We start from the raw sequence: 20,680 nt of genomic DNA, 5'->3' as shown, positions 1-20,680 counted from the left end.
TGAATTTTTGGTTTTGAACGAACTTAATGACTTCGTTTTCTGCCCTTGTTAAGTCCTTAATTGTTAGAGACTTATGGTTTTCTATTATTGAGTTGTTTGCCTGTCCCTTAATCCTTCTCGTTCTCTGTTTAAGCATGTCTTTAACGCAAAGAATCCAGGCAACAGATCTTTTCAACTTATACCAGTCGGAGTGATAGTTAATCAGTTTACTCACGGCATCTGTGCTCTCTGTAGTTTTTACGAGGTTCGCTGAGGCTGAGTGTTTAATCTCAATGTCATCCTCTTTCGTCGACAGATCGTGAATGTTTTCAGGCCATTTACTCTCTGGTGTTTTAAGAAAGGGCGGACCATGGATCCAATTGTTGTTTTTCATGAATTTTTCACAGGAAACTCCTCTGGAAGCAGCGTCGGCTGGGTTTTTTAAAGTGTTGACGTACCTCCACTGCTGTGGCTTGGTTGACTCTCGTATGATGGAGATTCTGTTAGCGACAAAGGTTTTAAAGCGAAGTTTTTCATTAACAATGTACCTCAAAACAGTTGTGCTGTCGGTCCAAAACACAGAGTCCAGCAGTTCTATTTCCAGTTGGCCTTTCAGCATTTTGTCGTTGTTTACGGCGACCACTGCCGCTGTCAATTCCATTCGGGGGATAGTAGTTTGTTTCAAGGGCGCTACGCGAGAATTCCCCATCATGAATGCACAGTGTGTAAGTCCATCAGCATTTACTAACCTAATATATGAGACAACTCCATATCCCATTTCACTTGCATCTGAGAAGTGGTGAAGTTGTGCTGTATTTGTGACTCCAAAGTCAACTGGTTTTACGCATCTTGCTACACTAAACTCAGACAATTGATGCAACTCGTGTAGCCAGGCCCTCCATCTTTTTATAAATTGTTCGGGAATGTCATCGTCCCAAGCGAGTCTCTCTTTACATAACTGCTGCATTAAGATCTTAGCTGGCAGTATGACTGGTGCAAGGAAGCCTAAGGGGTCATAAATTGAACTAGTGACTGACAAGATTCCTCTTCTAGTCACAGGCCGCTCTTTTAAGCTAATCTTGAACTTGAGCGTGTCTGAATTAATACACCACAGCACCCCTAGAGCCCTCTCAACAGGGAGTACGTCTTTACTCAAATCTAAGTCCCTCATGTCTTTAATTCTCTCACCCTCAGGGATGGAAGCTAGCAACGTACGACTATTACTTGCCCACTTGGTGAGGTGAAACCCTCCACTTGCGCACAGTTTTGTGAGATTACTATATAGCGCAACTGCTTGGCTATGACTAGAGACAGACTTCAAGCAGTCGTCTACATAAAAGTTTTTAAGTACTGTGTTGACTGCCTCGGCAGATGCATTGCTGCGGTTTTCTTCTGCTGTTTTCCTAAGGGCGAAGTTAGCTACACTTGGAGATGATTTTGCACCAAACAAATGAACGACCATTTTATACTCAACCAAGTCCTGACTCACGTCTCCGTTCGGCCACCACAGGAAACGCAACAAGTCTGTGTCCTTTTCCGGAACTCTGACCTGATAGTACATGGCTTCCACATCTGCCATCATGGCAACTTCTTCTTGTCTAAAGCGTGCGAGCACCCCAATGAGTGAGTTTGTCAGGTCGGGTCCCTGCAGAAGCTCGCTATTTAATGATATTCCCTGATAGCTAGCAGCACAGTCAAAGACTACCCTTAGCTTTTTCTTTTGAGGATGGTGCACACCATGGTGAGGTATGTACCACACCTGCCCGTCTTGTCGACTTAGGTGGGGTGTGGGGACCTTGACTGCATGACCCTTCTCAAACATGTCATTCATGAAGTTTAAATACTCTTTGTGAAAGGAGCGGTTATGCTTAAACTTCCGTTTGAGGTTCAGAGCGCGCTGCATGGCTGCGCTTCGGTTATTGGGCATTTGAATAGCTGCTTTCTTAAATGGGAGACCGATGTAGAAGTGATTATCGGTAAATTGCAGGGAGTTAGTTACAGAGTCTAAAAACTGATAGTCCTCTTGTGACAACTCAGCTTTGTCATCACAGTTCCGTTCAGGAAAATCATGGTTGTACTGTTGTATCAGCATTTGTTCCACACTTTCGATGGAGACTCTGTTGACTGCAACGCTCACTTGCTCATTGTTACATGTGCCTTCCTCGACCGACTCTCGAAGAGGTCCATTTATGGTCCATCCAAGAGCAGTCTTTACTGCATATGGCCCATTGTGCCTGCTGTTAATTACTCGCCATGGTTCTAGGAGCCTGTGCTCTTTGTTACCTATGAGAATTTCAACTCCAGCATTAATGTAAGGCAGTTTTACTTCGCTGAGGTATGGCCACTTATCAATGTCGTGCTGTTGTGGAATATTTTCCACTGAGACTGGGATACTCTTTTGTGTGAACACTTTGGGGAGTTCAACAAAGGTGTTTTCTTCCAGACTGCTAACCTCTAGATCAGTAAGCACGTAGCTTTTTACTTGTTTCTTCGCGTTCAGGGTGCTTAACATGATGTCAATTTTTTTACCTTGTACGTTTAATCGCCTTGCTAGTGACTCTGTACAAAATGTAGCAGAGCTACCTGGGTCCATAAAGGCGTATACTTTTACTGTCTTGTTGCCTTTTTTGGACTTTATTTTAACAGGTACTATGGAGAGAATACAGTCATCTCCAGCCCCGACACACGCACTCGTTTCGTGACTCGCTGCAACAGGCAATGTTTGAACTGGTTCGGTTTCGTCAGCCTTTGCGATCGCTTGAGCTGTGTCTTTTGCTGCAATGTGTAGCATGCGAGGATGTTTCTTTGAGCACAACTGGCAGGTAATTTTCTTCGTGCAGTCTTTGCTTAAATGTCCTTTTACTAAACAGCCAAAGCAGAATCCATTCTTTTTTAGAAAGTCCAATTTGACCTTATATGTCTCATTGTTAAACTTGTGGCATTCGTCTAGGGTATGATCTTGCTCACAGGATGCACAAGGTTTAGTGAAGGCACTAATAACTAATGCACCACTACTCTTTACTGTGATTGAGTCTCTATGAACTTTACCAACCTGTTTTACGCCGGTCGCAAAGCTGCTGCCCCTCTTTTCTTCAGTTTTTTGCTTGAATCCTGGAGAGGATTTGCTGCTGTGTTTTTTACCACTAGTCGTTGTACCACTAGTCGAAACGTTCAGGTCTCCAAAGAGTGGGTTGGACATTACCTTTGCTTCTCGTTCTACGAATTTCATCAGCTGCACGAACTTAGCTCTTTCCTGATTGCGCTCCTCGTACTTGTATACGTGGCTTCTCCATTTTTCACGCAATTTGTATGGCAGTTTTGAGGCAACACCTCTCAAGTTGGTAGCATTGTCTAGCTCATCCATGTAATCGATGCTTGACATGGTATTGTAACATTCTACTAGGAACAGGGAGAAGGTTTTTAGCGACTTTCCGTCCTCTGACTTTATTTCCGGCCAGTTGAGTGCCTTTTGCATCAGCGTTGTAGCGATTATTTGTCTATTTCCGAAATTGTCATGTAACAGTTTCATAGCCTCTGCGTAGCCACGATGTTCTGGCATGAGCAGGCAGCTTCTCACTAGGTTCTTAGGCTGTCCTTCAGTATACTGCTCGAGAAAGAACAGCCTATCATGATTGCTATCAGTGTTGGTTTCGATGGCGTGTTTAAAGGCTCTTACGAAGGACGTGAACTCAAGAGGGTCACCATAGAATGGAGGAACGTTGCGCGAGGGTAAGGAATGTTGCCTCTGACTCTTTGCAAACATTTCTGTAAGATCTGCCTGAAGTGGCATCCTACCCTGAGGCTCCACTATGTCAGTGTTGTAAAGTGAGTGTTCGTTACCTTGGGTGGGCCGTTCCATTAAGGTGCTTGACATTATGGGTTTGGTACTCACTGGCATGCTTAAGTGGGTTGCTCGGAGGCGTGATGGCAGCTCGAGGTATTCCGTTGCCGAACTGTGGTTGCAGTGGTCGTTTTGCTCTGGTTCCGAGGGGCGTGCACCACTCGTTTCGACGACCACGCTCCGTCTGGCAGGATGTTGTTTTTTGCGGTTCTGGTAAGAATTTAGTTCAGCATCGGCCATTGCAAGCGCCGTTTCAATTTCCAGCCTTTCCTTTTGTGCCTTTAATTGTGCTTGTTTAGCCTTTAGTTGTGCTTCCTCCAGCTCCAGCGCCTGCCGATCTCTCAAAGTTGCTGCTTTAGCCAGCAAAGCTGCTCTGTTGGCTTCTGCCTTTTTTAGTCGAGCTTCGGATGCTGCTGACGTTAAGGACCTCTTGGATGCCGATGACGTTACGCTTCCTTGCCTTTGGGGGGCAGGCGTCTTACGCTCCGCCATTGACACACTGTCGTTTGGCGAAACTCCATCGTCAACTGTTTGAGACGGCTTAAAGCGGTTACTAGTGTCCGCGATCCACGACTCCACTCTTATCATGAATTCCGTGCAGCGCGTTAATCTAGGGTGAAACCAGTGGTGCTGATCGGTTTCACGCTCTTCATCCTTTACGCACGATCGCACTGTTACATTACTTTCAATAAAGTCTTTTAGCAGCGCTTTGTATTGGCGGCTCTTGGCCTTAACGTCATGCAAATTACAAGCATTGTCCATAAGCGCCTCTAGTTCATTGTATAATACAGTCAACTGACTCCACTTGCCTTCTCTGGCGCTCTTCAGTTCGTCGAGCACCATCACCTGCTCAGATTCGGCGATAGCGGCGTTGTCCTCGCCGTGTGACGTGGTGAAGTTTAAGGCAGGCAAGTCCTCTTCTCGCTTTCGGTTTCGGTTGATGCGCGTTTTTGAAGTCGCACGCGCGCTCTTCACAATCTTAAGTCACTTATCTTCATTTCTGCGGCGGAGCAAAGCTTTTGACTTTAATGTAGGTGCATGTTATTCACAAGTTCTGACGCGTGTCTTTAGTTACACAGTGTCACTGACGACATCAGACGTTTCGTTGATTTCTTTGTCTCTTGTTTATTTTCAACATCAAAAACAACGGTTGTTACAGTTTCTTGCATAAATCCACTGTAGTCACGACAGGTCGCTTGCTGTGTTCTGTAGCTTCAATAGATTACAGTTACAACAACTTATTTTACTGTATACCTTTTAGCTTACTGTCTCACGTTATCACGGTCAAAAGCTTGTGTGCTCCACACCTTTCTGTATCCTTCCGTGTCTTAACAACAACTACAACTAACGTGCGTGATAGACATGGAACTGCATAACTGTGGGATGATGTCACAGAACAACCCATGAAGTGATGTCACAATACAAATTATATTTATGATACTTAATGCTTAATGCTTAACTACTAAACTGAAATAAGATAAACATAACAACAAATCACAAGAATGAAATATGGCCCTTACACCTGGGCTAAGGAGAAAAAGAACCGGACTGCTGGTCCAAAGTTCAGATAAAAGTACATTTTGTATTTCATTTAGAAATCAAGGTCCCAAAGCATGGAGGTAGAGAGAAGAGGCACAGAATCCAAGTTGTGTGAGGTCCAGTGTGAAGTTTTTACAGTTGGTGATGATTTGTAGCACCACGTCATCTTCTGGTGTTGGTCCACTGTGTTTTATTAATTATTAAGTCCAAAGTCAATATAGCATCTATCAGGAGAATTTAGAGCATTTCTGTTGACCAGCTCTATGGAGATACTGATTTATTTTTCCAGCAGGACTACACACCTGCCCACACTGCCAAAACTATCATTAACTGGTTTTCTGACCCTGATATTACTCTGCTTGATTGGCCTGAAAACTCGCCTGACCTGAACCCCACAGAGAATCAGTGGACTATTGTCAAGAGGAAGATGGGAAACACCGACCCAACAATACAGAGGAGCTGAAGGCTGCTATCAAAGCAACCTGGTTGCCTCAACAGCACCACCATGCCAGCCCACACTGATGCAGCAATTTGTGATAAAGGAGTCTTGATCAAGTATTGAGTGCATAAATGAACAAACTATTCATAAGTCAGACTTTTTTAAAGGATTTTTTAAATAGAAAATATTCTTATATTTTGATATTTTCATGAGCTGTAAGCCATAATCAATAAAATAAAAATAAAAAATAAAAAAAATATATCTAGACTGTACAGTATTTGTTAAGATTAAAATTTTGAAGCTGAACATTACAGAATAAACAAAAAAGTCTGTATTTGAAGATAATTGAGAGTTAAAAACGTACCAGTTCACTTTCATGTCATTGCTTTTGATCTTTCCTTCCATCGGATACCTTAGAAACAGATCAAGCGGGTTCATCTCAATTTACTTAAAGTCTGAGAAGCATTGTTTCTAAGAGGAACATGTAGAAGTATTTGTGCTGACCTGATAGTGACCCTGTTCTTATCTTTATTCAGCATGTTCAGGGTTCTCTTCTCACTGACCCGCAGCTGGACGTCACTGAACTCCTTCACCTTAGATATTATATCAATCTGACACAAGAACAAGGCAAACAAATTACAGGATTTGTCTGGGTGAACTCTAAGGGAGTATATGAAATGAATAAACCTACGACGATTAACATATCACTATCATATTATATAATCATACAGCAGTTAGTTATGAGTAATCTGATTGGACGAGGGGCGTTATTACATGAGGGCTAATAATAGACAGTAACAGCACTGTGAGGTGTACCTATATGTATGTACTGGGCGTCTCCCAGGTGTTGTACAGTGGTTAATTACACTAACTGTAAGTGTAGGTCTGTACGGTCCGCAGTACTGAGTCCCTCTCTAACCCCTGATCAAGGGTACTATTTAGTGTGTGGGACAAGGGATTGTACACCCTACACAGAGCACTAGACTTCCATTTAACACCATTTCGAGTGTAATATTGTTCTATCCTGATATGCTGAATTACTTAGGAATAAAACAGACAATGTCTCACCAGTTCAGACATGGTTTCTGTACCGGTCACCTTCATAAACTGCTTCATGGTATCAAATGCAACACAATATCGAGCCATCAGCTTCCCACTCTCTGTGTATGAGAGATTTAACTAATCAGTACAAATCTGTCAGTAGTTCATAACATTGAATGAACAAAAATCCTCACAACCACATGACAAGAACTAGTGGTAAGCCGATCTGTTTGGACATTTTTTCCTTTTTATTTATACTATAACCTTAGTTTCCAGGTAGTTTTATTATGTATTTTACAATTGAAATTTAGCCTGGAAACCAGCACAACCTGAAACCAATCCCTCACCTCTAGGTTTGATGTTTATATCCTCATCCATTGTGATCAAATTGTAAGAAGCCAACGCATTCAGGTTTCTTAAACAAAGCTCTAAACAACAGCACAACTGTAATAAGTGAATCAGTCGTTAATTAATCACTTTAGACAACACTGTAAACTCCAGTCAACTCCAGCTTTCAGTCAGACCTTGTAGTTTGGTTTCAATTCCACACTTGTTGAGATCCGTAGAAAAACCTAAAAAGATGAATGTGAGCGATGAATCTACAACATGCCAAATTAACATATATATAAATCTGAAACGTTCTGTTCTACCGTAGTGTTTGGGATTCTTCAATGCTCGGATGTAGAGGAACGTGGAGCGAATCCAGTCTAAAGCCATGTTGACGTCGGAGATGGTGTAAAGGACGATCTCGGCATTCAGGTGCTCGACCAGGTTTGTGTGCAAGCTTAAAGACAGTTTATTAAATTAGAAGACACTGAAAAGAATCAGACTCGTCATGTGACTGTACTGTGTACTGTATTATGTTCCTGTGAGTGAGGCTGGAGGCATCTCCCACTTGCTCATTAGTCAAATTCGGATTTCTGAATGAGACTCTAAAAGGCAACCCATGCTCTTATTGAATAGTTAAATGTTTGTTAATAAAAATTATAAATAAATAAATAAATAAATAAACACTTTCTACTGTAGAATAAAGTACGGTGGTGGTAACACCAAAAAAATGTTTAACCAAAACTTTTTCAAAGCATTGGCCAGGACTTAATTTAATAGCTCTTTGGTCTTCAAGATGCTTAAGGTAAATTTAAGGTTCTTTCAGAAACAATGACACTTCTAATGAGATCATGTGACACTATTACAGTAATTACATGCACGCCAACTCCAGTCAACTAATAATATGACTTTTTATTAATATGAGCATTTTGTTTATATAAATGTCTACAGAATCCAGTTTAAAGCAGATGTTTAACATCTTGTGACCAAGGCGGTTTCTTTTTTTCCCATATCTAATGATCTCAGGTGTTTATGAACCAAACCAATCCACTGATTACACAATGATAGAGACAGCCCGCATGCGCCCGTACCTGCTCTCAATGGTCTCTGAACCGCTCAGTAACTGCAGGTACTTGTCTCTAGTCTGAGCTCGGGTCAGGATCACAGCAGTGGCCGATGTGTCGAACTGAAACAGGAAGGTTAAAAGCTAACGAACTATCATGGACCATATGGACACTACATGAATAATAATTCTACAATCTGATCTAAAACATTCTGATTAAAGATTTGATTAATTTCAATGTAATTTACTTTTATCTATATAGTGCTTTTAACGCAAAGCAGCTTTACAGAATCAAATTCCAACATAACTGTTTAAACAGAATTTTTAAATTTTTATGTGCTCAGAGTGTTTCTGCTCACTGTGAGATATTTAATCTGCTGGAAATATGAATCTAAATATGACTTAAAATTAAGTTTAGTTTTTTTTTTTTTTTGACAGACATGGAAGCAGTATTTGTGTTTCTGCCGCGCTTTCTGATTAAACCAGTAATCTCAGAAACACGTACAGCTCCAGAACAAGAATGTTAAACTTCAGAAAATCATTCACTCTTACCCTCATGTGGGGCAAACACCAAACTAGAAGAAATGACCAGTTACAGCGGCTAATTGTTTTGCTATTGAATGAATTATCAAAGGTTTAAAAACCCATCTCGACAATTCCTTCCGATTGGGCCGGATCGGTTCTGACTGAGGTGTTATTCAGATTGGGAGATTATTTTTATTATTCTTATTATTAGTGCCTGTAAATGTAATTATACATTGTGTATCATTGTGACTACATTATTGTGATATTGTGATAGTGAATTCCTTTTTTTAAACACGTTCACTTTGTGAATTATTGACCAACAACAAACATGAACATTTATAATAATAAACTGAACACAGCTGTATTTCTGATTTCTGAGGTTTCCTCAGTTTACTTAAGAAGGGTATGAGGCAGTTATGTGTCAATGTCATATATTTAAAAAATGAGCATGTATAAAATAACATTTTGAAACAATTACTCCTTAGCATTAACAACACGTCTGGCAAACTAAATAATCTCATCGCCGGTCAAGTTAAAAAATTCTGAATAATATAAAATGTATTTAATCAAAATTTTATTTAATGTTTGAAGACATATTAGCCGTTCTGTATTTTTTTTATGTGTACAAGACATAAAACACTTTACAGGATGACTGTAAAGCTACAAATTGAATATGATGCAGAAGTATATACAAATTTTGTTTTTAAATGTACATGATTCGATACGCTGAATAAAAGTGGAAGTATTGCTTAAGGTCAATTCATGCAAACTCATGCGAAGTCTATAAACATCATGTGACTCCTTGCCCTCCTTTACCCTGCTGTCCTGTGTGAACTTCATGCCACTTTATTTTCTCTTCTTCAATTGCATAAAGCGCTTCCTGTTCTTTTACTTCTTCTTCCCCAAATATTATAATGAGCCTCAGTCACATGACTAGAAAATATCTTAAAAAATGTTGCATGCTAAAAAGATTTCCAGCTGTTTCTTTTTTATTTAATTTATTTATTTTTCTGCTATTAAAATGATCATATATCCATACAGCGTAATAAGATCCTCTTTTAAACCTAACCGGTGTGTACTGTATGAACCGTACATCAGGCTTCCAAACAGTGTACAGTTAATTTTCACTGCTTTTCTAACACACTGTTAGGTCCGGTACCTGCGGTCTGCCTGCTCGACCGATCATCTGCAGCATGTCGGCCTCGCTGTACTCCTCACAGGCTCCGCCCACGTAGTGCATGGTGGATTTAATGACCACCAGGTGAGCTGGCAGGTTCACACCCATCGCCAAGGTGCTGGTGGTGACTGAGAGAGTCCACAACATAATGTACAAAACACAGAACTGGTGCTGATTTTATTTATAATTTTATACATATAATACAAAAAATGTGTGTGCCGAAAAAAACTAATTCTGATGTTTATGCAACATGGAAGGGAACAATCTTGCAAGTTTCTAACTTCAGCCATTTTAAAGAGACGATTTTATAATGTTTTAAAAACATTATAAAAATATTTTTAAAAATGTTATATTGTTTCGCTTCTAACAATAATTATTTAAAATCCATAATTATTTATATTTCTTTAGAAGTATTGATACTAAAATTGGTTTACGCTTTTAGAAGCATACAGAATTTTTTTTAAATGTTGCTTAAATTGTTTTTTGGTAAAAGCTTAAAAAGCCCAAAAAAACCTGTAGTGTCCGTAACCAAGTCAAAAATGGCGTCTGGGATTCCCCTCACGATTTAAAGACACAAAGACAAGACTGTGTGAGGAAAGGGGACAGAGATGGATTGGTATGCTTTCCATTGTATATTCGTGTCAAAGTAGTATAAGACTCACTTTGTCGGACTTAAGAACAAATCCGACTTACAAACGTGCTCTCGGAACTGAACTCGTTCGTAAGTCAAAGACTACCTATAAACAACCGTTAAATATTTTTAACATATGTATAAGTATACATATTCCTGTTTGTAGCAGGAAGTGAAAGACGTGAACGCTGCTCCACCCACAGAGGACAGGCAGGTCGCCGACTGTGAATGCGTCCTCCACCAGTTTTCTGTCCGACACGCTGACGCCGGCGTGATGATACCCCACACCACACATGATCAGATCTTAGTGAGAACAGATATAAAAGGACACGTGAACAAGCAGAAATAAAATAACATCTCTTTACAAATGTCAAGTATTCACATACCGCACACAGACACACACAGACACACACACCTCTGAGTTTGGTATCAAGAATAGAGTTGGCATATTTCATTAACCTGTGAAGGGATAAAGTGAATATTATAACTCACTATGGATTTATAATCAAAATAAAAAAAAACGGGGTGAGAAAGTAAGCGCACCTCTGTCTGTGATCGATACTCATGATGAATCTGGCGTCCTTGGCGAGCACCGCAGCGGACTGCTGAACTCCTTTTCTTGTTGAACAAAACTTTAAAGTGATGAAATAAAAAAACAATATAAATAATTTGAAAATAATTAACATAAAACACACACACGCTTCGTATTATGTTTTCTGTTCATGTAATGTTTCTGTAAGGAGTCTCCAGTCTCGGACAGAGACAATAACGGGTTTGCGGTCTCTCACCACCAGCGTTGGTTTCTGCTCGGAGTACGTCTGAATGATGCTGGCCATCTTGTAGTTGAGAGACAGGTCGAACTTGAATTCAGTCTGTTTGTTTCCACACGGGAACCCCAACACCACTTTCCTCAGTTTCACCGGTCTGTGGCTCTCGTCCATCTCCAAACAAGCGGCTGGACCCGACTCGTCCGACAGCCACTCGGATATCTGCGCAATCATCACAGCGACGCTTATTAATAAACTGGTATTAAATTCACTACACAGCACCACAACACATACTGTATATCGCTAGGGTTTTACTCGTACAGTCTGATAGAGTAATACACATTATCTATCATTCACCTTCTCTTAGTCTCCTGTCTGTCTATTTATTAATTTATCTGTTTTGTCTATTCATTAATTTATTACTGTTTGTCTATTGATTTTTACTCCTGTTTGTCATCCAACTTTTCCATCCAACTATCTTCAATCTACGTATTTCTTTTATACTGTAGATAGGTACTATCTACCTATCTATATATCTACAGACCTATCTCTCTCTGTCTGCCAGTAAATCTGTCTTTCTTTATCTGTCTTTCTATATTTCTGTCTATCTATCATCTATCGGTGTATTTATCTATCCATATATTTGGCTGTTGTTGCCAAAAAATGTTTACTCCATTTTTCTATTTCTATTTATATATCTGTATATCAACATCTTTTTATAATCTATCTATAGATCCATTGGTCTGTTGGACTACCCATCCTCCAATCTATCTTTTATTGGTGGTCTTTTGATCTATCTATCTATCAATCTGTATTTTTCTATTCATCCATCCATCACTCCATTTGTCTATCCATCCTCCCACTCACTCTAACTATAATCCATCTTTCCAATCCATCTATCTATTAATTGGATGTTGTGTTTCGCTACCTAACCTTTAATCTACCTTCTATCCATGGCTATCTACTGTATCTATCTAGGGACCTGACTGTCTGCTTGTACATCCATATTTGTATATCGGTCTGCCTTTCTTTTCTTCTATTTATCATCCATCCATCCATAAGTCTGTCGTCCTTCTTTGTTTATCTCCGCTTTATCCATTTATACAATTTATTTATCTATTTATCTTTTTCTATTCGTCCATCCATTAATCTATCTATAATCCATCTATAGATCAATTGGTCTGTTTGGCTGGCCATTCTTCAATCTACCTTTCATTGATGGTTATCTATCTATCTATCTATCTATCTATCTATCTATCTGCCTGTACTTCCATCTTGGTCTATCTGCACCTCCTTTGATGCATTAATCTGTCGTGGTGTTTGTCTATCTATCTATTTTGGTCTTTCTCTCAGTTTGTCACTTCGTCCATCCATCTTTGTATATCTGTCTGCTTATATGTCTGTCTGTCTCTCATCCACCCTTGTTGGTCTATCTATCTATCAATCTATCATCAGTCTGTCTCTCCGTCTGTCTAGCCGTCTGTCCATTCATCTCCCTGTCCACTGCTGCCCCTGCGTACATCCTTGAGGTTTGGGATGGTGGCTGAGACCGCTAAGAATCTCATGCAGGCCTTCGCGTGTGGATCCTCAGCGGTGCGGTACGACTGCATGGTCTTCATTCTGCTCACCACAACCTCCAGAGTGGCTCCTCGCGTCACGTCTTTCACCACGTGGATCTACAGCACGGTCCAGAAACAGAGAAAGAGAGAGAGAGAGAGAGAGAGAGAGATGGGTTAAAGCTCTGAACACTCAAACGCTTGGCTAACTGCTCGTGTAACGTGTCGACCCTGCAGACCTCGTCAATCAGGAAGAGCCGGACAGAGTGCAGTAAAACGTTATCTCTCCACTTCCTGGTCATGCTGTCCCACTTTTCCTTCACAGAGGAACATCAAAGGAGCATCAATAACACTGTCTTATTCCGGACAAAAAAGGGTAAGTTTTAAACATTACTGGTGTGGTCATGATGAGATGGGCGTCCTGGATTTCGAAATAGTCGTCGATCTCGGTGTCTCCTGTCAGCTCTTTGCAGTTGAGTCCCAGGGGCCCGAATTTCCGCTTCCAGTTTTCGTATTGCTGACTGCAGAGAGCTTTAATGGGAGCCACTGTGGGAGATGGGGGGGAGAGAAAATGATCATGTGTTGTTCATTTTTGTTAACTGCTTGATTCCTGGAGTATAAGAGCAATAAAACACTTCACGGACGATAATCAAACAAACTTCAAACAAACAAAGAAAAAAATCAATCAAACGTCTGCTTTAATATAAAAAAGAAACTGCGCCGATTGTTTAACGCGACCCACTGTAGACGGCTTTGACGTCGTGCCAAGGTTCCGTTGTTTCCATCAGCACTCTGATGATCGCAAGCTCAAACAGCACCGTCTTCCCCGAGCCAGTGGGGGCGCAGGCGACGAAGCTCCTGCTGCTGTAAAGAACCTGAAACACAGCAGGAATCAGTGCTACAACAAACAAACAGTGGATAAATGGTTTAATTGGTAACATTACGAGTGACACTCACGTCATCCAGTGCTTTAGACTGCACGTAGTTGAAGTATGGGAACTCGTTGAAGACGCTCTGGAATTTAACCGCTGAGTAAATATCACTAAGGGAAACTTATTTAACACAATAGGAGACATTTTAGCACGGATGCCTCAGCAAAGCATTCTGGGAAAAGGATACGGATTTCAGACACGGGACGGAGGAGCTCTGGTCCAGATGCGCCTTTAATGATGTGGAAAATAATGACTTATTGAACATTTTGTCATTATGATGCTCATTTATTATCTTAAACGTGTTCAACTTCTGAACTGACAGTACTGTCGTAGAAATGTTGCGTTTTTGATCATCAGGGACCTCTCGATATGATATGATCATGATACCCATGTGCTGATTCGATTTGTACTGCGATTCTTTAAAATAAACATCCTGATTTAATTTTTCTTTCAATTTTAGTACAATTAGCAACTAATTCGCTCATACCACACAGGATGATGGGCGGCGTCAATAGTTTAGAGGATCATAGAGGAACTGCAACATTTTACCACCTCAAATGCGTTCATTTATCTTCTAGAACACAATCCCAGGAGGCTTCGGGGACGAGGGAGGGGACAATCCAGTTTATTGTTGGGGGGGGGGGATTTTCACTTATTGATGGATTTCATATATATATAAATATTTTACGTACAACGGATCATTTCCGGCTCAGAGGGAGTTGGGCGGAACTGTTCTGAACTATTTGGAGAGAAAGTAGAGCCATCTCCATTTGTTTCATTGTTTGGTGTGCCCCCAGAAAACACTCATTTTAACCAAAGGAAAATTTAAATATTGTCCTTCTGCTCCCTTTTGTCTAGAAGACGAATTTTGACTAAATGGAAAGACCCTGATCCACAACATTTAGCTGTTGGATAAGGGAGGTGATGCACAACCTTAAGCTGGAGAAAATTAGGTGTACTGTACAGTTAGAGGGTCTATTGGCACATTTTGCCGTTCTTAACTTTTGCTGAAGGCATGAACGCAGGTAATATTGTACTGTAAAGGAAGTGTGTAGGAAATACTAAAATACTGAAAATAATCAAAACACTTTGATGAAAAAAAGATAATCCGATCACTTCAGATCACTTTCAGATCAATTTATAGCCCATCTGTTCTTCTAAAACTTTACTGCGCCAACATTAAGAGTGCTGATTTACTTTGAGTGAAACTGACACAGTACCCGTGTGTGTGTGTGTTTGGGGTATCGCACCCATCACCTTGTATCTGAAAAGGCTTTGGAGTGAGAGGGCGAACGACAGAGCGGATTTGTTGCGTGCTGCTGCATCCCTCCTCCGGATCGAGTTCTCCTAAAGAGCTACAGGAAGCAGCGACGCTCTGAGGAGGCAGAAATGGATAATCAGTCGACGTAGAGACCGAACTGAGGCTGGGATGGTTCACTTCTGGAATGGAAGCACTGTCGAGCTTCCTCATGGGGGTTTTGAATAACCTAAAAAGGGACACACGGGAGACATTAAACAGTTATCGTATGTATCTGACTCAATAAATTTATAATAATCTGACTCAATAAATTTATATAAATCATCTGTGTGAACTCACCTGAACAGAACTGTCACTTTAAAACGTTTACCTGGTTTTGAGTTGACCACCAGTGGGATGAAAAACTCCGGTTTCTGCTGGTTTCTGTGATGCCACAGGGCAGCCATGATGACTACTGGTGCTGGGACGGAATCCAGACGCAGATATTTTAGGTCCCCACACTTCAAACACCGGCTGCTCTTCATCACCTGTCTGACCTTTGACACACCGTCCTGCACCGACACCGAGTCTACAGAAAGGCGGCAAAAACTTCCTCTGCTTCTGAGAATAAGCTTCATAAAGAGCATGTGATGTTAATTAGCGTACTTACATTTCTAAAGAAAATGATATCAAGTTGGCACAATGCAATTTGGACCTTTAGACCTGAACTACAGTATAATAAATGATGCTGTTTGAGACATGAGACACTGATGTACCAGTGGAAGCCAGACTTTCTGCTTCTTTCTGGAGCTCCTGAGTTGGTGGGATTGCGGAAATCTCAGGTGCGGCATCCAGCTTCCACGCTCCACTCTGCTCCTGACTTAATGGCTTCCTGTAGGATTATGAACAACAAAATCAACAAATGCACAAACTCCCTTCTTGAAATAAGATTTAGAACTGATCTGGACTGAGCTCTACACCCAGAACATTCCGAACATAGGCAGGTTCTCTTGTGGAAGTCAGAATATCATTCACAAAATGACACCTTCACCCAATCTAACCAAACCTGACATTAGCCTACCAAGGTACCTCAAAATGAAGAACAGTAGTTTTTTTAAATTGTGATGGATTTCTCACTGCTGGAATCACCCATGCTTGTCCACATTAATGACATTATGGCTACGTTTACACTGTCAGGTAAATGTGACCCAATTCAGATTTTTTGCTCATATGTGACACATATCTGATATGTTCTATGTCCGTGTAAACAGAAAAAAAACGCATGCATTCCGATATTTCGAGATCGGTTTTAGGCCTCCTTCATATGTGGACATAAATCAGATTTAAATCAGATATGTGCTAATGTGATTGTCGTGTAAACATACAGATCGGATTTCCTGAGTCGCTGTGTTCTGTATGTCATTAAAACTGCAACTTCTTCATGGTTTAATGACGTAATGTTATTCTCCGGTGGCGTGTGGAATGATAACATCGCAGGTGACATGGAACAGGAAAAGGAACACCTTATTTAGGCTATGCTTATTTAGGCTAAATTACATTAAGAAATCAGTATTTGTTGAATGAAGCCTATGCACAGGCTGCAATTATGCAATTTTTTTTCCTCCTCCGCTTTAAAACCATAGTGACGTTTCGCGAACTTTGCATATATCGCAGAGCGTAAAGCATACTTCATCTTCGTCTATCTTGGCTAATGTGATGTTTCAGATGACATGGCAGGTGTAAACATGTGTATCGGATTTGAGTCATAGTTAAAAGAACGTGTAAAAAGACAGTCAAAAAAATCTGATACTGTATAGGCAACAAATCAGAATTAGGCACTGAGACCTGCAGTGTAAACGTAGCCTTAGTCAATTTAGGTGCGGATGGGGAAGTCAACTAAAAGCATACAACAATTAGTTCAGTCAAAGTAATCTGATTGGTTGCATTCCACGAGCAATGATAACAGACAGAAACAGCACTCTGACATGTAACTCTACAGTGGGAGCCACGTCAAACAGCCGCTTGGAGCATGATAGGTCCATGACAGGACCGTGACAGGACCATGATCGATCCGTGCACGGAATGTGATCCCCCGCGATGACGTAGTTAACGATGCCCCACCCCATAAACGCCCCCATGCGCTTTCTAAAAAGATGGTTGCAATGCTGTATAATTCCGCCAGATGGAGCATTGACTGCTTCAGTTAACTGCAGTGTCCAAGCAGCCGGTTACTATATTTAATATATATATATCATAACTTACGTCAACATAGTTTCATAAATAGATGATGTGGTAAAAAAGAGGGATAAAAAACGATTCATAAAACAGATTTAAATCACTCAATACACAATCCATGATGCTTATGCTATTTTAATTAATGAGTAAATCAATTAATAAAACTACTTATTGCAATATTTTTCACGACATCCTTAATAATACTTAAAGACGGTAAAATCTGTAATTTATCTATACCAGTCGTTGTAGGTACGAAATACAAATGCGGGCTATGTACAGTATTTTACATTATGGTGTTTTTATCTATTTCCGTTTAATACACTGGTAGATCATATTTTACTGCAAAGTAAAGCTTGAAATTTAACTTCTACTTGAGTTTGTTTTCGTTATATTTTTGATGTTTTCGCTGATGTTTTTTTCGCTGATAGTCAAAAATTGGCATAAGAAATCGATTAATGGCGCATAATATCTGGAACAAATATCTGTTCATACGGATCAGTATGTCTTTAACCAGCATAACGTTTCCCCATCAAAGATCTGATGGGACATTAATCACTTATCACTACGGTGAATAGATGCAGCAGCAGTGACAGACTAAATCCCCATAAACATTCCCACTTGAACACAATACTAACAGAACTAAACAGGTCCAGAGGGTCAGTGTCTGTTATCAGGACAGGGATCACCTACAGGATACTACTGTAATTTTTACTGCTTATATATTTTTGCCATAGTTTCATTTGGTTTTACGGGATTTCATGTTTTACTTGTTCGTGTGTGTACGTGTGTGTGTGTGTGAGAGAGAGAGAGAGAGAGCGTGCGTGAGAGAGGGCTTATATTGTGATTTATCCAGGGTTACTAAAGCCTGGCTTACTACTACTAATAAAAAATATTTCAATGTAACCCATGGGTCTCAATCACAAAATCAGCCAACGCTGTAAACAGATGACAAGACAAATTATATAGGCTACCCTGAAACGTTAATTCGAACATTTAAAAAAAAAAAAATATATATATATATATATATATATATATATATATATATATATATATATATATAAACATAAATATAAGATCGACTATTATTGTCAGGGTCAAGTTTACGGGGCTTCTCAGTCTTTCGTTAATTTTACTACTGACTCGAAACCAATGTGGCTTATTAAAGATGCACTGTTTTATTGGACATGGCTGTTTTGTAATGTTCTGCAGAATAAACACTGTCTACGGTTCGAATATACTGTGAACGTCTCAAAGTCACGTCTCTAGATCCTTCTGCAGTAATGTTATCGTGGTGTAAATTATTAACGTATCGATGTATTTCACTTGCAGACAAAATAGACCATGTCTAGTAACGAAAGTAATGAATTTGTCACTTCTCTTCTCTTACGCAGCACGGCTAAAAAGATAAGAAAAGTTACACCAATCCTGCCACGATGCTACCCTGTCCCAACACTGGCTGGGGAGATGAACTCATACCAAAACTTACTATTATTTCATGAGATGAAATTAAGCTAGGATGAAGAAAACAGAAATGAACTCCCCTCTGTGTAATATCTAAGATCAAAATGCCCCCCGTCTAACTCTGATTAGTAAAAGCTCACAGACACCAAACCTGCAGCACTTCGGTGTAAATTTTATTATCTTTTTAGCCGTGCTGCATAAGAGAAGAGTATTCGTTACTTTTAATAACGTGATGTTTGATTTGATATTATATCATTTCCAAGTTTGATAGTGTCGATTTTAGAGTGCATTACGTGCGATGCGAAAAGGAAGTAAATAAACACGTAGCAATGCAAAGAGGACAGAGCTGCGAAATATTTAAGCAATATAAATTCAACAAAGTGTGATCATAGTGGTTGTTGTTGCTGCTGTTTAGGTAATTGGTTCCATCGTGTTACTGAACGCAACTGTGTTCACAAAACCGAGCGGAGGGAAGGAAAAAACACTCGCTAACGCGTTTGAATGAAAAGGGGCGGCGGCTTTTCTTTGAAGATAGCGATTGCGTAATGGGGGGCAATCCGTGACCGGGGGGCGTTTTAGGGCATAACACACCTCTGAACGTCTTTTGTCTTGTAAATGATTATCTTCGTTCACCTTCCAATCCCCCACAGCGCACACACTCTACACTGTTGCTATGTCTGTTGGGGCACTTGGTTATACACAGCACCTTAATGTATGAAACACTTACTTCCTGGTTTGTTTTATTTTAAATATTGCTTATTACCTTTTTCCGCAAAATAAACATTAAACATAAACATGTTATCATTGTGTAAATTATTAACATAATGGTGTCTTTTAATTAAGGACAAAAACAGACCCTGCGCTTGTGTTTAGGACTGATGCTGAACAGCTGTGTTCATAGGTTTAATCAACGATTTACAAGACAACAGTTAAAGCGTTTGTAGATGAGAGGTGTGTGTGTGTGTGTGTGTGTGTGCGCGCGCTCCGGCATTTCTCCGTTGCTTTAACACAAACATTTGGGCAGAGACAAGTAAGTCTGAAGTACCCCTCCCCCCGCCAAACACACACACACACACACACACACAGAGAGAGCAATTAGCACCATGTCACAGTCAGTATTCTCCAGTATTCTCCAGGTTTCTTACCTTCCACTCCTTCTAAGTTTGTCTTTGCTCTTTTAATGGAGTTCTTAAAAAAACCCAAAACTTTTATACTGAGAAAAAATTATTATGGGTCACATAGTCACAAACTAGCACAGATACATATGATCAAGTGTTTAACTGTTGTTTTAATTTGTTTCTATAACCAGTAATAATAATAATAATAATAATAATAATATTATTATTATTATTATTAGCCTAACTCTTTGACTATTTAAAACAACGTCAGGTCCCATTTTTGCACATTGAAGTTGTTGGTTTTAATAAATGCATTTTTAAATACACAAACAATCCCCCAACATTTAAAACACGCACACATGACTTTAAAAATAAAATTTATTCTTCCAAAACTAGTCAAAGGTAAAACAATAATTTGTATAAAACAGGTAAAAACATGTTAAATTTTTTCTTAAAGGTCATTAAAATACCCGGATAACACCAGCTGCTTATCAGTCTCTATCTGGTTCTTTTATATTAAAATATCATTAAAAAAAATGTATATATATATATATTAAAGATGGAACTGTTTAATTCTTCGTTTTTCCCCTAAAGTATCAGACGTTTTGCAATTCTATGTTCAGAATATACAGTAGACCTGACCAAACATCATTCTAAAGCTGTTGCACTGTGACGTCATCCCTCCTACAGCTCCCTCAACAGCTTGTTCAGGCTCCTCCAGTAGCTCCAAAAGGCCAACAGTCATCCGTCTGACCCCCCAATCCTCCAGGGCGGAGCTCTGATTAAAGAAAACAGGAGAATTTAGTGAAGAC

The 20,680-nt window shown here is 39.9% G+C and overlaps 1 protein-coding gene across 2 annotated transcripts in view; it reads right to left on the bottom strand.

Annotated features, from left to right (window-relative positions):
• The window catches only part of hfm1 (helicase for meiosis 1), a 40,817-nt gene that overhangs the window by 16,509 nt on the left and 3,628 nt on the right, over positions 1-20,680 (bottom strand). For both annotated transcript variants that reach the window (XR_008361347.1, XM_053507479.1), the window contains exons 3-23: positions 15,831-15,946; positions 15,446-15,686; positions 15,075-15,304; positions 14,005-14,046; positions 13,843-13,913; positions 13,628-13,760; positions 13,280-13,431; positions 13,125-13,202; positions 12,850-13,005; positions 11,351-11,551; positions 11,106-11,194; positions 10,978-11,021; positions 10,764-10,865; positions 9,914-10,059; positions 8,258-8,352; positions 7,490-7,623; positions 7,364-7,411; positions 7,187-7,267; positions 6,867-6,958; positions 6,303-6,409; positions 6,163-6,210 (exon numbers count right to left, since the gene is read on the bottom strand). Coding sequence is in view for 1 of the 2 variants with exons in the window: in XM_053507479.1 (XP_053363454.1) it covers positions 6,163-6,210; positions 6,303-6,409; positions 6,867-6,958; positions 7,187-7,267; positions 7,364-7,411; positions 7,490-7,623; positions 8,258-8,352; positions 9,914-10,059; positions 10,764-10,865; positions 10,978-11,021; positions 11,106-11,194; positions 11,351-11,551; positions 12,850-13,005; positions 13,125-13,202; positions 13,280-13,431; positions 13,628-13,760; positions 13,843-13,913; positions 14,005-14,046; positions 15,075-15,304; positions 15,446-15,686; positions 15,831-15,946 (2,406 nt within the window). In the remaining variant the exon portion in view is untranslated. The remainder of the gene's footprint in view (positions 1-6,162; positions 6,211-6,302; positions 6,410-6,866; positions 6,959-7,186; positions 7,268-7,363; positions 7,412-7,489; positions 7,624-8,257; positions 8,353-9,913; positions 10,060-10,763; positions 10,866-10,977; positions 11,022-11,105; positions 11,195-11,350; positions 11,552-12,849; positions 13,006-13,124; positions 13,203-13,279; positions 13,432-13,627; positions 13,761-13,842; positions 13,914-14,004; positions 14,047-15,074; positions 15,305-15,445; positions 15,687-15,830; positions 15,947-20,680) is intronic.

Source organism: Clarias gariepinus, chromosome 11 (genome assembly GCF_024256425.1).
Source record: "Clarias gariepinus isolate MV-2021 ecotype Netherlands chromosome 11, CGAR_prim_01v2, whole genome shotgun sequence".
NCBI lineage: Eukaryota > Metazoa > Chordata > Actinopteri > Siluriformes > Clariidae > Clarias > Clarias gariepinus.
This window is presented reverse-complemented; position numbering and strand designations above follow the sequence as displayed.